This window comes from Mesocricetus auratus, unplaced genomic scaffold, assembly GCF_017639785.1.
Source record: "Mesocricetus auratus isolate SY011 unplaced genomic scaffold, BCM_Maur_2.0 Super-Scaffold_100033, whole genome shotgun sequence".
Taxonomy (NCBI): domain Eukaryota; kingdom Metazoa; phylum Chordata; class Mammalia; order Rodentia; family Cricetidae; genus Mesocricetus; species Mesocricetus auratus.
Window position 1 is genome coordinate 8,400,365 of NW_024429213.1, and position 19,000 is coordinate 8,419,364.

General features: G+C 37.7%; 1 protein-coding gene across 5 annotated transcripts in view; it reads right to left on the reverse strand.

Annotated features, from left to right (window-relative positions):
- Positions 1-19,000, reverse strand: part of Usp9x (ubiquitin specific peptidase 9 X-linked) — a 130,130-nt gene that overhangs the window by 8,762 nt on the left and 102,368 nt on the right. For all 5 annotated transcript variants that reach the window (XM_040733714.1, XM_013120866.3, XM_021233253.2 and 2 more), the window contains 10 exons: positions 16,864-17,054; positions 13,855-14,028; positions 10,928-11,069; positions 9,309-10,059; positions 8,455-8,578; positions 7,026-7,251; positions 5,586-5,715; positions 3,415-3,600; positions 2,815-3,035; positions 2,638-2,726 (listed from right to left, as the gene is read on the reverse strand). In XM_040733714.1, coding sequence (XP_040589648.1) covers positions 2,638-2,726; positions 2,815-3,035; positions 3,415-3,600; positions 5,586-5,715; positions 7,026-7,251; positions 8,455-8,578; positions 9,309-10,059; positions 10,928-11,069; positions 13,855-14,028; positions 16,864-17,054 — 2,234 coding nt within the window. The remainder of the gene's footprint in view (positions 1-2,637; positions 2,727-2,814; positions 3,036-3,414; positions 3,601-5,585; positions 5,716-7,025; positions 7,252-8,454; positions 8,579-9,308; positions 10,060-10,927; positions 11,070-13,854; positions 14,029-16,863; positions 17,055-19,000) is intronic.

Sequence of the window (19,000 nt, forward strand, 5' to 3'; positions counted from 1 at the left end):
TTTACATACTTTACCAGAAGCAAAGTCAGGACACTCAAGAACACAAAATTAAACAAGTTCACAAATACCATAGTTGTAAATAATTTGCTTTATTTTCGTCTTTTGTTTTTGAGAAAGGGTCTCATTATGCAGCACAGAATGGCTTTGACCTCTCAATCTGACTGTCACAGCCTCCCAACTGCTGAGATTACATGCTTGTGGCACCATGCCCAGTGCCTGTTTATTTTGTTAGACATTACCTGCCAATAAACAAAATATGACATACCTGTAAGATAAGCTATCATTCAGTCATAAAAAGGAAATAAAATACCAATATGCTATAATATAAATGAACCTTGCAAACATTACACTGAAGGAAAGCATTAGACACAAAATGCTGAATGGTATAACTATTTTGGCAAAATGGTAATAGGTAAACTCACAGAAGAAAGACGATAATGGTTACTGGGGTGGGGAAGGACCAAGAGTGTCTAAACGGGTATAGGCTTCTTGCTGTTTGATCTAAGATATCACACATAAATTCTACTTTTCTTTTTGAAGGGGAGCAGTGCTGAGGGCGAGGGCCAGCCTAACCCATATTAGATAAGTGCTGTCACTAAGCCATCCCTCACCTTTACCTTCATTTTTGCCAACTGGCATGAAGTGCTAAAACATTACTTTTGTCATATCATGTTTTTTCCCACTAATATCAATAGCTTCCCAAATACCATCTTTAAGCAGTACTATCTTTGTGTTGCTTCCTCATGTCTAGTGATGCAGGACATATGGGAAGATGCTATAAATACTTATTGAGCTAAAAACACACAAACAAACAAACAAACAAACAAAAAACCCCTTATGAGATTTCTTTCCCTTCCTTGTTGCTGTTTTTTTTTTTCAAGACAGTGTTTCTCTGTGTAGGCTTGGCTGTCCTGGAACTCACTTTGTAGACCAGGCTGGCCTCTAACTCAGAGATTCATTTGTTCTCTATGAGATTATTTTCAAGCTTGAGTTAAAATGACTACATTATTTCTCACAGTTAATCCAACCTATGTTTTCATTATATTATATGTATAAAAATATACACTTTCCCCCTATTTTTTGAGAAAGGATTTTACTATGTAGCCTTTGCTGGCTTAGAACTCAAAGAGATCTACCTGCCTCTGCACAGTGCTGGGATCCATATATGCCATCACTTCCAAAAAGCTATACAATATTACAGTTTTGTTTTTTTTTTCAAGACAGGGTTTCTCTGTATTGTTTTGGAGGCTGCCCTGGAACTCGCTCTGTAGTCCAGGCTGGCCTCAAACTCAGAGATCCGCCTGCCTCTGCCTCCTGAGTGCTGGGAATAAAGATGTGCGCCACCAATGCCTAACCAATCTTACAGTTTTAAAAAGGAAAATACTAGAAAGGTACACTACAATATATGTATCACATATATACCTAGTGTCTTTAGCAGGTAGAAGGTGTCAGATCCCAGAAAACTGGAGTGACAGGGTTTTAAGACACTATGTGGGTGTTAGAAACTGAACCTTTCATCTCTAAAAGATGGCTGAGACATTTCTACAGCCCCAAGAATGGATAATTTAAAAATCAGTACATAAAGTGCTTTTGTTAGCTGCCTGTAATCATGCACAAAGGAGCAAATAAAAAGCTTCCCAGAAGTAGCAAAAGTGACCCCACCTTGTTTCACCTTCAAACTATGAACAAGTATCCTCTTTGCTGTTTTTTTTTTTTCCCGAAGCAGGGTTTCTCTGTATTGTTTTGGAGGTTGTCCTGGAACTCCCTCGGTAGACCAGGCTGGTCTCGAACTCACAGAGATCCGCCTGCCTCTGTCTCCAGAGCACTGGGATTAAAGGCGTGCACCACCAACACCCGACTTCCCCGTTGCTAGTTTTTTTTAAAAGATTTATTTATTTATTTGCTTATTTATTATGTATACAGTGTTCTGCCTACATGTATGCCTGCTGGACAGAAGGCACCAGGTCTCATTACAGATGGTTGTGAACCACCATGTGGTTGCTGGGAATTGAACTCAAGACCTTTGGAAGAGCAAGTCAGTACTTTTAACCTCTGAGCCATCTCTCCAGCCCCCCTCATTGCTGTTTTAAATGGCCTTGAAGGCCAGCACTGAAATACCCTAGTGCTGTCTAGTATTCCTCAACTGTGATGTATCTTACAGAAAATGTGTACTAGAAAAGTTCACATCAGGTGTGAGTTGTAAGTTGTTGGCTGTACATTCAATGTTAATGAGTTAGTACTACATTGTTTATTAAGATCACCAAACACATTCCTGTGTGTGTACCCTTACCGACTGAGTAGTCTTGCTGGCCGACCTTAAGGTTGGTCTCTTTTTACTTTTCTTTTTGAGACAGTCTCTCTGTAAGCCCTGTCTAGTCTGGAACGCAGAAATCCACCTGTCTTTGACTCCCAAGTGCTGGGATTAAAGGCATGCATCTCTATGTTTTGCTTACCTAAGGACTACCTTTAGGTAACTACATGTTTGTGCCATGAGGTTAGTTCTAAAACTAATATAATCTAAATGTAAAATAGTCCTTGGTAATCCTTGGGCTTAAATGAATTCCTATGTATACAAAGTTTATTGATGGTTTGTTTTAATTAAAAGCCCATTCAGTTAAATGTTAAAAGACTATTTACCTGTGAGTCTGCCAGGAGTCTTCAATCAGTAAGATTTGCAAAAGCAGATCCAAATAGGGGCGGAGTTCATAAGTATAGGAATATGCAACCTAGAAATAGGGAAGACACAGTGAGTAATGGATAAATGGGTAACAAATCATCAAGTCATAGAGATTTAGCAATGGTTATGTTCTTAACCTGCCAAAGAAGTTCACTGAGGACGGTAGATGAGAACTGAGGATTCTCCCAGCAGCAAAAGCGAAGCAATTTGACGGTCTCATCAGAGTTACTGCAGTCTTCGATAATTTTCTTCACATAACTTGTTCTCACAAATAAAATGTCTACCACATTTTGTTGAATTGGCATTATAGGTTGTGATAAATTAGGATCACCAAAAGGATTTGGAAGAGAAGGATTACCTACAATACAGATTTGTCACCAATGAACAACCAACAAGCTTCTCTACAGTAACAATGCAGATAACCTCATAAATTTGTTTTAGAAAAGTAAGCTGTAGAGGCCAAGTTTCCTAAGCATAATGAAGAAAAGCAGTACTATGCATTACAATGATGATGTATACTAATCATGAAAAATTTCACATATTTAACCCAGTAGAAAGCAGGAAAAGACTCATATTAATCATGTGAAAAAGGTACAGGACTTCAAATATTATAAAATATTGCAAACATGGACCTTCCTTAACACCCTTACTTTGTATTTAATTATATTCCAGTATTACATTTAATCTAGTTCTGATCTGACCCAGAGTATTCAAAACTATTGGCAAGAATACATTACCATTGATTGAAGACTGCATTCTTGAGGAGACATTGCAACAGCGGATTAGCTGTGACACTACTGAGTATAATTTGCCTAATTCAGCATACTGATATTTAATTGGAGGACCAGGACCTTCATCTAAGGACACAAGCATAAAGGTAGCAGGTACACTCAGTTTCAGCAGCTGTGTCTTCTCTGCCACTCCTATAGTCAAAAAGAGACAGGAAACAGGCAGAGAAGGAGAAAAATGGGGAAGGAAACATTAGCATGGAAAGAATTTTGTGAAAACCAGCAGTTATCATTTCCTCGATCTTATGTGTATTCATCATGAACATGTCTGTGAAGACCAAAGTTTTGTTGAGAATCTTCCTCAAAAGCTCTTCTACCTTATCCTCTGTGGCAAGTTCCCTCAGAACTAGAACTTGCAGAGAGAGTTCACCTTACTAGCCAGCTTGCTTTGCAGATCCCTTGTCTCAACCTTTTCAGGCTGGAATTACAGGCAAACTGTCATATCCCACATGAGTTCTGAGAATGAGTTAAATTATTTTTTTTTTTTTTGGTTTTTCAAGACAGGGTTTCTCTGTGGCTTTGGAGGCTGTCCTGGAAGTAGGTCTTGTAGACCAGGCCAGCCTCGAACTCACAGAGATACGCCTGTCTCTGCCTCCCGAGTGCTGGGATTAAAGGCATGAGCCACCAACGCCTGGCGAGTTAAATTCTTACATATTGTTTTTACTTGGACTCCGACTTATTTAACTAGGATAAGAAATTTGCCACTTTAGCAGTTTCAATATTGAATTCTATACAAAACATTGACCATTTGACTCTGAGTATGTAGACAGGACAGGGAAGACCCTATAGCCTGGAAAATTTAAAGTTTAGATGAGAACTAGCCTGTAGCTCCTATTCTAAGAGTGCCTAAAGTGAGAAATAGGGTTGTGATATGCAGTATAGGCTGGAGAACACAACCAACCACAGAGACAAATGAGAAGTAAAGAGGGCCATGAATCATAAGTATTACTTGGGCATAGAACTCAAATTTCAATGTAAAAGTTGTGTGTATGTGTTTTTTTTTCCCCCGAGACAGGGTTTCTCTGTATTGTTTTGGAGCCTGTCCTGGAACTCACTCGGTAGACCAGGCTGGTATCAAACTCACAGTGATCCGCCTGCCTCTGCCTCCCGAGTGCTGGATTAAAGGCATGCGCCACCAACACCCGGTTGTGTGTATGTGTTTTTTTTGGCAAACTTTTAAATACATTATTAAAATAATTCTCTAAGTTTCTGAATCAGTTCTGAATATGGTCAAATAGAACTATCACTATTACAGAATTTGTCAATAGTTACTTTAAGGTCAGTAGTGATAACAACAACTTACTGGATATGGATACATATACACACACATGTATACATAAATATACTCCTTCTCCAAGATAGGGTTTTTCTGTGTAGCTTTGGCTATCCTGGAACTCAGAAATCAACCTGCCTCTGCTGTGCTGTGATTAAAGGTGTGTGACACCATTACCCAGCTTGCAATTTTTATATTTCTATTATAATAGGACAAGTATCTCCTGTCCAAGATAATTAAAATAAATACCAAAACCCAAGAATTATGTTACTTGTTTTTGAGATACAATCACTTTGTCACTCTGGCTGGTCTGAAACTCACAGATCAGTCTGCCTCCCTAGTGCTAAAATTAAAAGTGTAACCCCACATTTTAGCTCTGGAAATGCACATGTTCGTGGTAGACAAGTGTTCTCCCCCAATTCAATCTTTTGCAACAAAATAAAAGAGTGGAAGACAATAGTACAGATCTAGTAGTAACTAAAAAAGAATGAGCAGGTGACATTAATATTAGAAAGAGCAAGCTACTTTGAGAACGGAAGCTGTCAAACAGATGTAGCACTGTTCCAAGGGATCCAACATCCTAATACAGACATATATGCAGTCAAAATACCAATGTATATAAAATAATAAAGCAGAAAGATGCAGTATCATTGCTTAAGGAGGCAAAATTTAACAGAATTTCATTTGTGTTTACCAGAGAAATACGAGGCACACAGGGGAAAAATTCTGTATCTGGAAGTTTGATACAAAGAAAAAAAAATCTTTGTATTTCATCATTTGACCTTCTGAATGTCCTTATCATTTAACATAACACTGTAACAGAGATCATGAAAATTTCAATTCTTACCTAAATTGGCATACATTACAAACAAGTTGAAATACTGCTGTAAATGGCGTCCATGCTCTGAAACTTCCCTCCTCAACAGATTTAGTACTGCTCTTAGTAAGTGGTCACTCAAGCTTAAGTTGTCATAAGCCTGTAAAGGAGAAAACACTAATTCTAAGCAAAGTACAAAGATAATTATATTCCTGTAAAAAGGGGACATGTATGTGTATGTTGAACACAAGAATACTGTTCTGGAATGACTTATCACATGAACTCTACCCACCCTGCCTACCACCAGTAAATTGATCTTGTGTATGCTAATGCTAGAGCGCTAGAGAAGAGCTTTGCCACTGAGCTATATCCCAATACTTCTTCTTACTAATAGAGAAGGCTCTCAACTAAGTTGGCCCAAGCTGGTTTTGAATTTGCAATTCTCCAGCCTTACCTTCTAAAGAGGTTGAGATTGTAGGCCTGTGTTACCAACTATTAAAAGAACTGATTCTTGGCAAAAGGAATGAAGATCTCAAGTAGGTTTCCTATTTTTTCTTTTTCCTTTTTGTTTTGAGACAGGGTCACTATATACAGAACCCAGGTTGGCTTTGAACTCTTAACCCCAATGCCTCAGCTTCCCAAGTAGCAGAGTTACAGGCATGGACCACCACACCCTGCTTTTGAGTTAAATACTTTTCACTTTGGTGCAATTAAAACCAAAAAAATGTTCACATAAAAACCCCACCAAAATAAGATATGAAAATCTCACATGGAAATACTATTATGTAAGCTAGTTAAAAAATAGGGCTGGTAGACAGGTGGTGGTGGAGCATGCCTTTAATCCCAGCACTCTGGAAGCAGAGAACTCACTCTATGAGTTTGAGACTAGCCTGGTCTACAGAGCAGTTCCAGGACAGGCTCCAGAACAGCTACACAGAGAAACCCTGTCTTGAAAACAAAGCAAAACAAAAACAACAACAAAAAAAGTGTTGGTGAGAGGGTAAAGGATCATACCACCACCCAGAGGACTGGGAGTTTGATCCCTAGGACCCACACGATGGAAAGGGAGAACTGACACCTAAAAGCTGACCTTTACAATTGTGCTGTGGAACAATACCATATACAAAATAAATGTCTAAAAAGTACCCATGCACGTGCACGCACGGACACAGACACTCCCTCTATTTCTTTAAGAAAACTCCCTTTTGTGCTAGGAATGAAACCAGAGCCTCGGTACATTTTAGGAATGCTCTACCACTGAATCATACTCCAGCCCACCCACACATTTTTAAAGGTCAAATAATAATTGTTGCTTTTTACATAGTAATTTTAATGGAATTCAGGCTTCAGGCCTTGTTACCATAGTAAACACTTAAAAAAATTTCAGGTTTCTCTCTTCAACTTCAGGAAAACAACATGCCACCTTTTCTTTGTAAATACACAAATAATTATAAACAAAGGTACAATTACCTGACTAGAAGGTCCAGGAGATGCAAAAGGTGAAGGACATGGTCCATCTTGCAAGGAAAAATGTGCAATGAAAACTATAAGTTTAGCAAATGCACCTCTCACTTCTGCACTAGGGCATTCCAAAAGGTATTCAGAGAATCGATTTGAAACATTAAAGAGGACATTGTGAGCAAACCAAAATCGCACATTCTTGCTATGACGAAGGAGAATACATAATGCATCATACCTAAAACAAAACAAAACAAATCATCTATTCAGTTCACTGGATCTCTAAGACACAACAAAACACAGCAAACATCTAAGGCAGCAGCAGTAATGACCATTTCTAGTATTAACACTAAAATGACTGATGAGGAACTGGACATGGTGGATCACGAGTGGATCTGAGCTCTAGGTTAGGGTGGTCTATAGAAAGTTCCAGGCTAGACATGTCTACACAGAGAAACCCCATGGGGGTTGGAAGATAGATGAATACTATATGACCTGGTCCAATCTTAAGAATTACAAAATAGATGAAAGCTTGTACTGGTTACTAAAAAACCATTATTAGCCAGGTGGTGTGGTGCCTGATCTACAGAGTTCCAGAAGAGCCAGGGCTACACAGACAAGCCCTATCTCAAAGAAATAAAACCCTAAAAAACAAAATATATTATTAAATGATGACAAAATAAATACCTTCTTTCCTTACTGGAGTATCTTCTAGATAAGCAAAAAGTTTTTTACTTTGTGTGTGTGTGTGTGAGAGGGAGAGAGAGGGAGAGAGAGAGAGAATAAATAGTAGATTGTCTCCTTCCACTATGTGGGTTCTGGGGATCAAACAGGCTCGGTGGTAAGAGTTTCACCCACTGAACATATTTTATTGGTCCTTAATAAGTAACAATTGTGAAAAAGACATAGCTGGGCATGGAGGCACACACCTTTAGTCTAGAACTTGGGTATAATGGCCTCTATACTTTTTTAGCAATTTTTTTGAGACAGGGTTTTTCTATGTAATAGCTCTATCTGTCCTGGATCTGCCTGTCTCTGCCTCCTGAGTGCTGGGACTAAAGGCGTGCACCCCCCCCCCACCTTTTTTTTTTTTAAGTAAATTTTTTTTTTGGTTTTTCGAGACAGGGTTTCTCTGTGGCTTTGGAGGCTGTCCTGGAACTCCCTCTGTAGACCAGGCTGGTCTCGAACTCCCAGAGATCCTCCTACCTCTACCTCCTGAGTGCTGGGAATCAGGCGTGTGCTACCACCACCCGCCTAAAAGCAATTTTTTACCCTTTAAATTTATACCAAATATTTCAGCATGAGTTCTCTCATTATGGTTACTATTTTGTGAAAAAATTTCTGCCTTTTAAATCTGAAACAATAATCTTATGGTGTTGACAAAGTAAAGTACTCTATTAAAGAACCCAACAAATAGGAATAAAAATCCAAAACAAGGTACCAATCACTGGCAGATCCACGGACTATTTTCTTTGTGTGAAATCCTGTAGTAAAGAGGAACCTGGCAGCAAGCTGAATACTAATCATAGTGATTTCTTCTGCTTCAGGAGACAGGTGATCTTGTCCTAAAAACAAGCAAATAAACACACATAGATTTAAAAAACAACTTAAATTTCTGTTCAAGCCCCATTTTCAAACAAGTTTGTACTTTGTATTTTTAATTTGTTAAAATAATAGAATTCTTCTTAGATTACTTATAAAAAATTATCATTCCTGAATTTAGCACTTAACACAAACAAAAAAGCCAGCCATGGTAGTTCACCACTTTAATCCCAGCACTCAGGAGGTAGAGGCAGGTGGATGGATCTATGTGAGTTCAAGACCAGCCTGGTCTACAAAGTGAGTTCCACAACAGCCAGGATTGTTACACAGAGAAACCCTGTCTCCAAAAACCAACTCTACTCAACCCAAAACCAACTAAAACAAAACAAAAAACCCCAAACAAACAAAAAAAACCAAGGATGGGAATGTAGCTCAGTGGCAGCGTTATCTACCATGCACAAGGCCCTGGGTTCAAACCCAGCACACATTAATAAACCGTACCGGGGAAAAAAACAAACAAACAAAACAACAAACCACCTCTTTTTAACCCCATCACTTGGGAGGCAGAGGTAGTAAGATGTGAGAGTTTAAAGCAAGCCTGTTGTACAGAGTGAATTCCAGGATATCAAGGAACAAAGGCAAAACATTCATACATTAAAAAATGGATAAACTCAAAAAGGAAAAGCAAGGCTTAGTATGCCTACTAATAACTAAGAATTACTCTATGCTGTAAGAAGCAAACTTGACACTTACCCGGAGGAGGGTTTAAGTAAACACCATTACATGTAAGTAGTTTTTTCATAAACTGAAAGTATTCCAAACTGTACTGCATTCGGTTGTGCATGAACTGTACATTCTGCTTCCGCACACTTCTCTCAATGGCCGACGGCATAACAATCTGATGAGGCCTTGTGGTGATGGCAATCTCTGATATGTATCTCATCAATTCATCATCGTGATTTATTGTGTCCATTCGCTCATAGAAAAGTATGTAAGCATTCCACCACCTTTTCTGGCGCCGGTATGACATGCGCTTCATCATGTGATCAAATACTTCTCCCATGTACTCGCCACCAAAACACTGGTTCTTCATTTCTTCATCGTCGTCCATTTTGCACTCTGTTACATCTCCATCGTCAAATTTATACCAGCGATTCTTTTCACCATCTCCTCCATTCCTCTGAATGATGTAAGAATAGTAATGTCCCCCACTTGCTTGGCCACTGTGCACAAGCACACCCACAAGTCTGTATTTTGTGCTTCCTGCTTTCTCTTCAGACTGCTCATTCTGTTGTATCAGTTGACTTTCTGGGTTTACGTTATCCCCCTCCAGCTTAGCAACACCTGCAACGGTGTAAGGTTCCATGTCTAACTCTCGAGGAAATTCAAAGTAATCATTGAACTTGATTGCACATTCTCTTTCCCAGTCATAATCGAATCGTTTTAGTTGGATAGCAAGAACAGGAGGTAATTTTTTAATGAGCAAACGCTTTACGGTATCAACCTAAAATCAGAGAAAATTAATAGATACAATCCACTATAAAAGCAAACCAAAATCTAAGCAACCACCGCCACCACTCTCAAATAAGAAAGTGAACCTAGGGTGTCACACATACTAAGCAAGCATTCATCCTTTAGCTAACCCTCCAATTCTTTTTTACCCAAGCTCATTTTGAACTTGCTTTGTATCCCAGACAGGTCTTAATGTGTCTCTTGCTTTAGCAGCCTAAGTTGGTTAAGGTCATAGGATTGTGCCATCAAGACCAAACCAAGCAAACTTTTTTCTCTTGGATTTTTTTTGGATAGGGCCTCATACTAAGTTCCTGTAGATAAGATCTAATTAGGTAGCAAAAAAACAAATTTTATTCTATTTCTAAAAATTAATAGTTTTCAGCAACAATCCTGGACATAAGAGGAAAAATGGTTTCCTCCATCAGCTCTGCATTTGTTTCCTGAAAGAGACAAATCTGTGTTAACTCACATAACCAAGGTGATATTTTTTGAACATACCAACCACAGAAAAAGATATTAAGCTATTGCAATTTTACACTTCCTAGCCTTTTCTGGCACTACTTTTTAACTTCTTTCCTGACACACACACACACACACAGCTTTTTTATTATCACAACAAAGGAAGATAGAAAAAAAAGTGTGAACTTCAAGATCCATGTCCAAACTCCATGTCTTTTTTCTTTTTATAAGCAACCTAGCAAATATAATTTGTGCTGTCCATATTCTTCTGGGTGTAAGGCCATTCACTGGACTGTAGTGCACTTACCAGGACTTAAAACTGTCCTCACCAGGAGCTATCTATCAACTATCCATAGCTCCTCAGTTAGAAGTATCAAAGTTATCTTAACAGACATTCATACCTTTTTATTGCATTTTTCACAATGATAAGCATTTGCCCCTTCTAATAAATCTCCTTTGACATACTGTTCCAAAGAATCAAGAAGATTTTGATGGTTTCTAATGTCTACATTCAGAGTCGTAAAAGATTCTTCACATTCGTACCTAAAGACATTATTTAAGAAATTGTCAGAAAAGGATGCACTTTTTAGTTCTCAAAATATTTCATTATATATTTAATGAAAACTAAATTTATAATACTTAAGACTATAAAAGTACTAATCCAAGGAATGTTAGCAATACTAATGGCATTTCCTGACTATTTAGATTGTCCTGGTCACTACATTAGTTTGATCATACACTCTGTATGCTAAGTTCTTTGCCTTCAAAACAAAATTGCTGGAGAACTATCACCACCCACACTTGAATGAAATGGGTTCTGAAAGGTTAAGTCAAAAGAACTAGGTGAAATGGAAATTAAAACAGGGTAGCCCGGTGGTAGTGGCGGCGTCTACCTTTAATTCCAGCACTCTGAATTTGAGGACACAGGATATAACAAAAACAAGACTATTTTAGTTAGTTAAGCATTATGGATCTTACTTAAAATCTTCTCTTGTAGCCGGGCGTTGGTGGCGCAAGCCTTTAATCCCAGCACTCGGGAGGCAGAGGCAGGTGGATCTCTTGAGTTTGAGGCCAGCCTGGTCTACAAGAGCAAGTTCCAGGACAGCCTCCAAAGCTACATAGGGAAACCCTGTCTCGACCCCCCCCCCAAAAAAAAACTTCTCTTGGAGGCTGGCATGCCTTTAGTCCCAGCACTCGGGAGGCAGCAGAAGGCAGATAGCAAGTTCCAGGACAGCCAAGGCTAGAGAAAATCCCAGTCCTGAAAATCATCATTTTAAGATATTGCAAATCACTATTAACTTGTTTTTTTTAAAGAATTTTTATAAAAAACAAATAAAAAAAAAAAGAATTATTTGCTGGGTGATGGTGGCGCACACCTTTAGTCCCAGAACTCAGGAGGCAGAGGCAGGTGGATCTCTGTCCTGGTCTATAAGAGCTAGTTCCAGGACAGACTCTAAAGCCACCGAGAAACCCTGTCTCGAAAAACAAAAAACAACAAAAACAAAGTATTATTTACAATGCGTGTGTAGTATGCACGTCAGGAAAACTTTGTGAAGTTGGTTCTCTCCTTCTATATTTTGCCAAATTTGAGTCTCCAAATGACTTTACCAGGTGAGCCATCTTGCTGCCCCCAATAAAATTTATGTGTAAGTTTTTAAGTCTGCCTGCCATGTGTTGTGTGCCCAGAGAGACCAGAAAAGGGTGTTGGATCCCCTGGAATTAGAATTATGGTTATGAACTAGGTGATATGGGTCCTGGGAACTAAACTTGGGATCTCTGGAAGAGCAGCAAGAACTTGTTAACTGCTGAGTTATCTCTCCAGCCCCCAGTCTATTATTAAAATTTTTTATGCATATGGGTTATTAAAATTTTTTTATGTGTGTGGGTGTTTTGTCTACATGTATAAATGTGTACATTGTATATGCCTGGAGCCTGAAGAAGCTAGAGGGAGGTGTCAGATCCTCTGTAAATGGAGTTACAGTTTTGTCACCATGTGGGTACTAGGAATTGAACCTGGGTCCTCTGCAAGAATAGTTACTTTTTTAACAATGTGCTGGCTCTCCAGCAACCCAGTTTTAAAATTAGCACACAGAACAACAGGTTAAAACTTCGGTGTGATTTGACAGTCAGAAATACATATTCATCTGTAACATGAATGTTTCTGGTCCAGCTAGGTCCCACCGCCCTTCTCTGCCGCAATTAAACACGAGGATGCTTTATTAGTGTAAAGTTATTATTGGCCTTTTGGCTAAGGTTTCTTTTTGCTAGCTCTGACTTAATTATTAACCCATAATTACTAATACATATTTTTATAAGGTCTAATCTTACTAAGAATGCCAGACTTGCATCCTTTCCTCCCGGGATCACATGGTGACCCTTTACTACATTTCCCAGAATCTTCCTCGACTCCTATTCCCACCTACTTTGCTTCCCTAATGGCCAATAGTGTTTTATTCATCAACCAATAAGACAAACTTATACACAAAAGGATTTCCCCATCATTCATCATTTCATATAGTGTATAAACTATTAGTTTTTTAAAGTTTTATTTACTTACTAAGAGTACTATAAATTTGCACCCTATGCATGCCTACTGCCTGAGGAGTAGGGCATCACAGCCTTCATAGATGGTTGTTATCCACTATGTAGGTGTGCTCTGAACTGAAACCAGTCTTCTACAAGAGCAGCTAGTGTTTTTAATCCACAAGCCACTTCTCAAAGCCCATTTAGCATCTTAAACTTTTACATATAATCCTCCTGGTCTTGGCCTCCCAAGCACTGGATTAACTAAAGGCAAGAGCTACTACAGCCAGCTCTTAATTCCCCTTTAAAGTTAAAAACCAGAGCAATGAAAAAAAAACCCATGTAATTTTCCACACAACTTTTATAATATTTTATATGTACACATACCATAAGAATGGTAATAGGTATGTATAAAAATGTTAATAGGGAGAACTATTTTGTTGTTTTGAAAAGAAAATAACACCTCTAGCACAGTCATCTTCTAAACTCAGTATATTTGTATTATTAAATAAAATTCTAAGATAAAAGGCACACTTCTAGTCATATGCAAATTGTCAGCTTAGTTCCTTAGGAATATATGAAAGAATTAAAAGCATTAAATAGTAAAATATTAAGCATGAGACAAAAACACAAGAAAAGGAATGAAGTTACTTAACAAAACCAAAAAACTACCCCACAGTACTCAGATATTCATAGTACTTATTCAGTTATAGGAGTTTAATAGTGGAATATTTTATTTTCATATTAGCACTAGTAAGAATTTTATTCTTTTTAGCATTTACCAGTATTATGTGTTAGCGCTTACCTATGTGGGCAGCCCTGGCAAATCTTCTGATCAGCAAAGGAACCTCCCAAGACTTTACTTAGCATAGCTGGATGCCCTAAGGCTTTTAGAGCTTCATCCAAACTATCCACCAGTGAATTAAAGAACTCTAAAGCATCATGTTGTTCACGAAGATTAACAGGCTCACCCCAAAGCCTGCAAAGTGAATGGAATATAACATACAACATCTGACGTTCACACAATACAAACATTTTATTTTCTAAGGTTGCTGGTAAGGCAATTATAATGAAAGCATATTGAAACATGAGGAAGAAGGAAACACCACAAAAGTCCAGCACTTAATGGTAAAAGTGGTCCTCCAGTGCCAACTGGCATGGTTGATAGACATCATGGCTTTAATAAGGGCAGTTGTTTCAGATAATGTGACTTACACATGCATTTTGAACCCAGCTACAGATGTTATTCAAATGAGGTGGTAGATCTAACAGGAATTTTTCACTAAGCATTTTGCTAAATTTTGGATTACGCACAAAAAGAATTGTGTCAACCTTCATTAAACTGATTTTTTCAAGTTATATAAAAAAAAGGTTTTATTAGTTCTACAGTTAAATCTCTTTTGAATGATCTGAGGACTTAAGTTACACAAACTAATCCTGAAAACCAACTATCACTTATATATATATGTATGTATGTATATATATATATGTATATATTCTAGAATGAGAACTGTCTTGCTTAAGCCCAGGCCGTGATAGAATTTATCAGATACCTGACATTGTATTCATAGAGTAATACACACAGAATACAAGAATATTATTTCCAAGCAAGAGAGATGACAAGTGTACTTCATATATACCAGAGCACTGTTTGATAAATATTTCTTGTATGTGGCAAATAGTATCATACTTTAGACAAAAGGCACTACACATGGCAACTTTAAAATCAGATCTGTCATTTGCTAAAATTAAACTGTTACATTATTTGAAACAACACTAATCTATCTTATTTACTTTCCACACTTCCAAATATGTTATGTCCATTAACAGATATTTGTTAAGATACCAAGGTACCAGTTATTATCACGAGTAATTAAATGAACAAATGTTCATATACGTGTAATGAGAAACCTAGAACATCATTAACATAGTCTTTTATTCTCCTTCAAGTTTAATCTGATCTAATCAGAAGGAAACAATCACTAGTATAAAGAGTAGAAAACAGCAAAGGCACAAGGGGGAAAATACCCAGCATTGTGGCACACACTTATAATCTCAGTATTCAGTGGCCAAGGCAAGAGAGTATGGATTTCTAGGCCAGGCTGGGCTATACATCAGTCTTAAATGAGAACAAAAATCAAAACACCAAAATGAAAGTCATAAAACAAGAGAAGGAAAATCAACTAACAAATTTCAGCATAAAAGGTGAGGAAGTGGGTAATTCTTAGAACAACAGGAACAGAAATTTTGGATTTATAAAAGCCTTATAGAGGCAGATGAATAAAGCAGACGAAAAACAGAATGAATAGCCTGGTAGATTGGTGTTATATATAAACTCTCAGAACTGACTGAGTAGGGGCTTAATTTGGGAAATGTTGGAAACTTTAATTGTTATTGTAATTGTTATTGCTGAGTGTGTCAAAAAAATAAAGGATTCCTTATTGGGAAGGAAAAAAAATATGAGGGGAACCACACTGTCAAAAGTAAGGTAGAATAGGCAACCTTCTAGTCCCTTCTGTCAGCTGCCTGGAGGTCCCTTGGAGGAGCTGTACTTTCCATTGCTGGGGATGGAAAGAAGTAGAAAGGAATATTATTTAAGATTGTTTGAGCTGGGCAGTGGTGGCACATGCTTTTAATCCCAGCACTCGGGAGGCAGAGGCAGGTGAAGAAACTATCTCGAAAAACCATAAAAAAAAATTGTCTGAGTTGACTACTGGTCAAGATGAGTGGTAAGTATATATGAGTCCCCATGATTCTACTGCCTATGCATTAGACATTTTCACAATCAAGTTTTATGTCTTAAGAGAGTAGTGGTTTGGATGAGAATGCCCCTTATATATTTGTATGCTTAGCTCCCAGTTGATAAACCATTTGGAAGAATTATGACAGCAGTTCTCACAGTGTGGATTGTGACTCCCCACAGGGGTCATATATCAGACAATTACATTACAACACACAACATTTTTTGTTTGTTTTTGTTTTTCGAGACAGGGTTTCTCTGTGGCTTTGGAAGCCGTCCTAGAACTAGCTCTTGTAGACCAGGCTGGCCTCTGTCTCCCAAGTGCTGGGATTAAAGGCGTGCACCACCACTGCCCGGCAACATACAACATTAACAGTAGCAAAATTACAGTTCCAAAGTAGCAACAGAATAATTTTATAGCTGGAGGTCACCAGAACATGAACTGTATTAAAGGCCCAAATCATTATGAAGGTTGAGAATCACTGGGTTAGGAGATGTGCCCTTGAAGGAGAAGTATCACTGGGGGTGGGCTTTGAGGTTACAAAAATCCAATCCAGGGAAAATGTGTCTGTCACTCTCTCTCTACCTGCTGCCTGTAGATGAGGATATAAAGCTCATAGCTACTACTTCAACACCAAGTTTATCTGCTCCCCACCATAAGGGACTGACCCTTTGAAACTGTAAGTCCAATTAAATGCTTTCTTTTATAAGAGTTGCCTTGGTCATGGAATCTCCTCACAGCAATAGAATAGTAGTAATTAAGACATCAAAAAAGGAAGAGACTAACGAAAGAATGTTGTCCCTATATGAATTAAAATATCACATACTATCCCATAAATCTATTTTTAATATGTCAAATATTAGCAGACCAACTATCCATCCCTCATTGTAACAGTCACGGAGGAAAACTATGGACTCTTATCGGCAAAACAAAGAAGAAAATCTAAGGGTAGTTGGAGTATTAACTATTGTTTAAAATCTGAACATAAAGGTATCAGAAGATATGTATTTTAGGAATATGAGCTATTCATCAAGTTTTAAGATATGTTTTATTACTATCCACCCATAGTTTACCTGAACTGTTTCCAAAATCCTCTGGGCACATAGTACTGTAGTCGAGAAGCAGCTAAATGCCCAAAGATAACCTGAAGGTGTCTTAGAACACCAATATTGTACTCTTTTCTATCTTCTGTTTTACTCAGGGCTGGTTTATCTTCAAACTGTTGAGGATATCCAAACACATCATCCCTGGGATCAACATTGCTCTAGAAACCAAAAACGTCACATTAATGATCTAATCAGAAGTGTAGTAAAACATGTTGACATAAATTCCAGTTAGTAAACATACACTTTTGTTTCCAAAAGCACTTAATTTTCAAAAGGTATACATTTAATTTATACTATTAGGCTTATTCCTGCCATTTCATTTCAAATTGAGTGAGGCATTAGTTGAAAAAAAAGAAGTCTTTCTTAATATTACATAGAAAAAAACCTAAACCAAAACCAACCGCTCAATCTGCACCGAAGTCCTAAAAGTTAGAGCTAAAATTCTTGAAAGAAAAGTCTTCAAGACTTTGTAGTTGATAATGATTTCTTACTATGACAACAAAGGTACAAGCAACATATGAAAATTGACAAGGTGAATATCAGGAAAATGAAGTATTTTGAGTAAATACACTGCCAAGAGAGTAAAAGGGCAACTAATTTAGTGTGGGAGGAAAATGGAAAATCACTTATCTGATGAAGAAGTAGAATCCAGAATATATAGAGGACTCCTTAAACTCACAATTCAAATTTTAAAATGCAAAAAGTTGGCAAGTCATTAATCCCAGCACTTAGGAGGCAGAAGTAGGCAGACTTAGGAGGCAGAAGAAGGCAGACTTCTTTGAGTATAAGGCCAATCTGATCTACACAGTAAGTAGTAGGCCAGGCAGGACTATATATAATGAGATCCTGCTTAAATTAAAAAGCAGAAAGATTTAAGGGGTTTTTCTCCAAAGATGTTCTACCTTAAACTAGAACACCATTATGCTAAGAACTAAAAGCAGGGTCTAAGTGATTTCTGTGAATCCATTCATGTTCATAGCAGCAGTAGCAAAAATGAGGAAGCAATCTAAGTGTCTGTGACAGATGAAAAGATAAAAGATGCTACATACAGCCAGTGAAATATTATCAAGCTGGCAGGAGGAAGCTCACAAGTTCTGGGTCTGTCTGCAGTACTCTCAAAAACAAAACAAAACAAAAACAAAAACAAAAAAACCCACACAAACCTCATCAGCCACAGAAGGGCAAATATTGTATGATTCCACTTATATGCACAATAATAAGTGCACTTATACTATTTAACTGTGCAATGAAACATAGTTAAGATCAGGTGTGTTTTAAAACCTTGGAAAATAGAGTTGAGCACTGCACAGCATATGCATGAAGTCCCAGCTACTTGGGTAGATCACTTGAGCCCAATCCAGGAATAATAATGGGCAATCTGGGCAACATAGCCAGATGCTAAAGTTAAATAAAACCAAACAAACAGTGGTAGAAGATATAATATGAAAATTAGCAATGTTCAAAATCACAAGAGCTACAGAGAAAAATTTATAGTTTAGTGGATATCTTGTGTTTGACCTATGATATAGGAATACACAATACATAGGTCCTAACCAGATTTGAATGTAAACATCCCCTACAAAGCTTTGGTAAAATGTAAAAATTCCCAGTCCTCACCCCTGGATCATTTAGGTCCAGTAGGTCTGGGGAAGAATTGTTTTAGAAGCTCCAGAAGTGGTAAACTGCTTCTTCAGAACAAATCCAATTATGGTTAGTGAAGGGAAGCAAGGAAAAAATATCTGAAAATATTTACAATGAGAATACTATACTTGGGCTTCTCACTTCAGTTCCTACTAACACTACAAACAGGGATAGATATCTGCTTTGGCTACTTTACAGGCAGCTCAAACTTTGTCACAACATCATGTAAAGAGTTTTTGAAATATAGAAGAATTTTATTTTTAAGTAGGTAGAAGTATGACTGGGGCGAGTGTGTGACATAAAAGCATAACCAAAGCAAGCAAGCACAGATAAAAAGTATTAAAACATAGCCTAGTGTGGTGGTACACACTACAATCTGCATCTGCAAAACTGAACCTGGAGACCCTTCAGAGGTTAGCAAACAGTATTAACAGGAGTATCTCAAAAAATCACAGAAACAAAA